Source organism: Orycteropus afer, unplaced genomic scaffold (assembly GCF_000298275.1).
Source record: "Orycteropus afer afer isolate SDZICR_OR568_19922 unplaced genomic scaffold, OryAfe1.0 scaffold00732, whole genome shotgun sequence".
NCBI lineage: Eukaryota > Metazoa > Chordata > Mammalia > Tubulidentata > Orycteropodidae > Orycteropus > Orycteropus afer.
Genome location: NW_006922319.1, coordinates 346,933 through 351,179, shown reverse-complemented (window position 1 = coordinate 351,179; position 4,247 = coordinate 346,933). Strand labels below are relative to the sequence as shown.

At 41.1% G+C, this 4,247-nt stretch overlaps 1 protein-coding gene across 1 annotated transcript in view; it reads right to left on the bottom strand.

The window, feature by feature from the left end:
• The window catches only part of DNAH3 (dynein axonemal heavy chain 3), a 308,795-nt gene that overhangs the window by 201,171 nt on the left and 103,377 nt on the right, over positions 1 to 4,247 (bottom strand). The window contains exon 18 of the mRNA XM_042783203.1: positions 3,113 to 3,257. Within this exon, the coding sequence (XP_042639137.1) occupies positions 3,113 to 3,257 (145 nt within the window). The remainder of the gene's footprint in view (positions 1 to 3,112; positions 3,258 to 4,247) is intronic.

Below are 4,247 nucleotides of genomic sequence, written 5' to 3'. Positions count from 1 at the left end.
TACTTCCGTAGTGATACTGCCTCGGAAACCCAAGGAGGGGTCGCTATGAGTCGGGGCCGACTCGACGGCACATAACAACAACAACAACATATATGAGTGTGGTGGCTATGTTTGTGTGTCAACTTGGCTGGGCCTGGTTGAGTCGCTGGGCAGCTGGATGTACTATTCCCCATGATGAGACTGGTAATCAACTCCATGATACAATTTACTGTGAGCAGCTGAGTAGCTGCCTTAGGGATGTGGTCTGCTTCCCATATATAAGATACAGCTTTGGGAATGGACTGTAGCATACGGCACGCTTGGACCCTGCATGTAGCCGTGTCACTGTTTAGCAGCCTGCCATTCTCTGCTGACCTTCGGACTTACAATGGACTTGAATTAATGGCCTGCTACATGCAGTTCTGGTAGCATAGTGCCTAAGGCATTTGACTGCAAACCAGAAGGCTGGCACTTCAAACCCACCAGCCACTATTCGGAAGGAAGATGGGGCAATCTACTTCCGTAGTGATACTACCTCAGAAACCCAAGGAGGGGTCGCTGTGAGTCGAGTCCGACTCGACAGCACATAACAACAACAACATGTGGTTTGGTAACATCGGGACTGTGCCATTTTACTTGTCGATCTTGGGCTTGTTAGCCTCAGCAGCCAGTAGCTGCCTGAGTGAAGAGATGCCTGTAGCTTCAGTGGGCCAGGAGCAAGAGGCAGAGCTGAAGCCCAAGGTCGAGGGGCTTTCACATGGCCCCTAGAGCCTGGCACTTGGAACTAGGATTTGTAGCCTCCCAAACTGTAAGAGAATAAACTCCTGTTTGTTAAAGCCATCCCACCTGTGGTATATTCAATTCCTGTCAGAGTGGCACTAGGTAACCAGAACAATGAGTTTAAAAATATAAATATTTTTTTAAACACAATAACCATTTCTAATTAAAAAGACTTGGTAAATTATAAATACTTCCTCAACACCATATATATTTTTTTATGTCAAACAAAAAGCATTATGTTTTAATGTGATCTTATAGAAGCATTCTATTAAAACAAGAAATCAAGAATGTCCATTATTATCAATAGAATACTATTCATTATTATCAATAAAATATTTATCGATTAAATACCACAGTATTTAATTTATTTTGGAAGTGCTAGCCAACACAGTTAGTAAAGCAAGTGATAAAAGAGGCATAAAAATAATAAATAAGAAGGTAAAATACTCTAACTGCACAGATATGACTGAGTACTTGGAAAAATTAAGAGCATCAACTGAAATATTATCCAAAACTATAAAATTATTTGAAGAAGGGAGTTTAGGTTCATTCCAGTAAAAAAAAAAATGAAAGAGTATAAGATTAGGCTTTTATAAAATAAGCAATTTATCTGTCCAATGAACATTCAATTTCGATGGTAGTTAAAGGAAAGAACATGTTTTTAAAGATTAAAAATGAGATACTATTTTAAACATCAAATTAGCAACAAAAGTTTTAAAAGCTACTATTTCCCAGGATTGTTGAGACTGTGGGGAGTGAACAGATTTAAATACTGCTAGAAGAATAAAATAAAACAATAACAACAATTAAAAATAAACAACCAAACTCACAGCCGGCAAGTCAATTCTAACTCATAGCAAGCCCTCCTTGGGTTTCCAACGCTGACTCATAGCGAGCCCTCCTTGGGTTTCCAAGGCTGTATCTCTAGGGAAGTAGATTGCCCAATCTTCCTTCCGAGGAATGGGTTGGTAGGTTTGAATCACTAGCCTTGTGGTTAGCAGTCAAATGTCTTAGGCACTACACCACCAGAGCTCCCAACAGTAACATTTTATAAAACACTAATAATTTTCATTGCACACCCTTTGATCCAGTCTTTTCATTTCTAGGAATTTATCCTAAGGAAACAATCATAGTTGTGTCTGAAAAACTGGACACAAAGATGTTCATTACAGTTGTGTTCACTATACCAAAGCTAATTACATGGAAATTCATTATAAATAAGCTAAAGGCTCAAACCTAAGGATTTCTGATTTTGTCCTCTCCTCTTACAAACTCTCCCCAGGCAATGTCATTCATGACTTTATTGTCATCTAAATGGTTAATCATTGGACTACTAACTGAAAGGTTGGTGGTTTGAACACATCCACAGGCATCTTAAAAGACAGGCCTGGCCATCTGCTTCAAAAATTCACAGCCTTGAAAACCCTATGGAGCCATTCTACTCCGCACATATGGGGTCACCCTGAGTCGAAACTGACTTGACAGCAACTAACAACAGTAAACCCAACAATTATTCCCGGATATATAAATGTCCCCCCCCAAAACCCATCTCCTAACTCCAGAATGATACACTCAACTACTAACTCATATTCCCATTTGGATGGGTACAGACTCCTCAAAATCAGTGTACTCAAGTTGACTGCTTTTTCCTAACAAAACTGTCACTTATTTTGTTCTTATGTGAGTGACAGCAATATCCACTGAACTGCCTGAGCCAACTATCTGGAAATCTCCCTAGGTTCTTCCCTCTTCCTTAGAGCTCCCTACCCACATCAAATCAATCAGTAAGTCTCACTGATTCTACCTCCTTAATACCTTCTAGCTCCAGAGCCTACAGGAGAGGAGGTAATTTACAGATATTTATGGGCCTTTCCTGAAGCAGTACAATAGTGGCACTGTTACCTTGTCCTTCCACCATCTGTCTCTCAGGGTCACTGTCTAATTCACGGTTCTCTAGGTGGCTGTTCTATTTTATCTTGACAGTATGTCTGGGTATGTACCCCTTACTGTGCATCATTATGGCACAGGGCCTAAGGCATTTCCACTACTAACCAAAAGGCTGGAGGTTCAAACCCACTAGCCACTCCTCAGAAAGAAGACTGGGCAATCTACTTCCATAGAGACACTGCCTTGGAAACCCAAGGAGGGGTCGCTATGAGTCACATCAACTCGATGGGATTGAGTTTTGTTTTGTTTTGTTTTTCATCATTATCACATCAGAAAATTTTGACTGGGGCTGCCTTAATCCAGAGTGTCAGAATCCAGAAAAGTCCAGCCAGAATCTGAGTCCAAATCTTATTTCAGAACTGCCTAGCAAGGGCCCCCATTCTGCCCTGGTGAGATCACAGTGTACCATTCATCCACTCCTCTGATTTGGTGCTGAACTCATAGGTCGTCGCCCACAGCTGCTCGTAAGGCACTTTGTTGATCATCATGGTCTGCAGAAGGGGGAAGGTACTCTTCTCCTTTTCCAACAGCTCCTCCTCCTTGTTGATCAACTGTAAGGCAAAAGGGGATGCTGATTATAGGGCAGATGTTCTCCTGAACCCTAGAAGCTGCCATGACAAATTCCTCAGCACCTTGTAAACCAAGTAGAAGCAGCTGAGCACATCTAGAGAGCAAAAGATGATTCCTCTGTCAGAGGACCAAGGCAGCTGAGATCTAACTAGTTGAAGTCTTGGATGATTTGCTACTTGCTTCATTACCTTTGTTCTATGGCACATACTAATATCTTTATCTTCAAACTTTTTGTTTGTACCCTAGCTATTTACATAATACCATTCTCTTACACAAATTTGACTCAAAAGTAAGAACTTTAATGGTTAAAGAACTTACTAGGTGATCTTTGGGGCAAGTTACTTCTCTAAGTCTTAGTTCACTACTTTATTTATTTATTTAATTTCATTGTGCTTTGGGTGCGAATTTACAAAGCAAATTTGTTTTACATTCAACAGTTTATGCACATTTGATTTCACGTCCAATTACCATCCCCAACCATAAAAATACCTCCTCCCTCCCCTCCCTGTGACTGCCCCCTCCCTGTGCCCTTCTTAACTACGCTTCCCTGTCCATCCAGCTTTCCCCTCTGTGTGAATGCTGCCCCTCTGGTGTCTCATGGCTGATTGCTCTAAAGGGTGCATCTTCCTAGAGTAGGTAGGTATATCACCCTAGGGTAGGTGTTCTGCATGTAGGTCTTTCTACTGTTGAGTTGAGAGCCAATCCATGGGAGGGAGTCCATTTTTAGGCCATAGTCTTTGGTGTTCCACCAGTCTCTATCTGACTGGTGATTCTGGTAATTTTTGTGTTTGAATTGTGTTCCACATTTTTCCTCTCACTCTATCCAATATCTCCAGTTTTGATTCCTTTCCAAGTGGTTGGCAATCGTAGCCAGGCAATGAGGATAATTAAAGATAATAGATGATGTAGCTTTATATAAATAAAGTGTCTACTTTACTATTTAAGGAGCTCTGGTGGTGTAGTAGATAAGG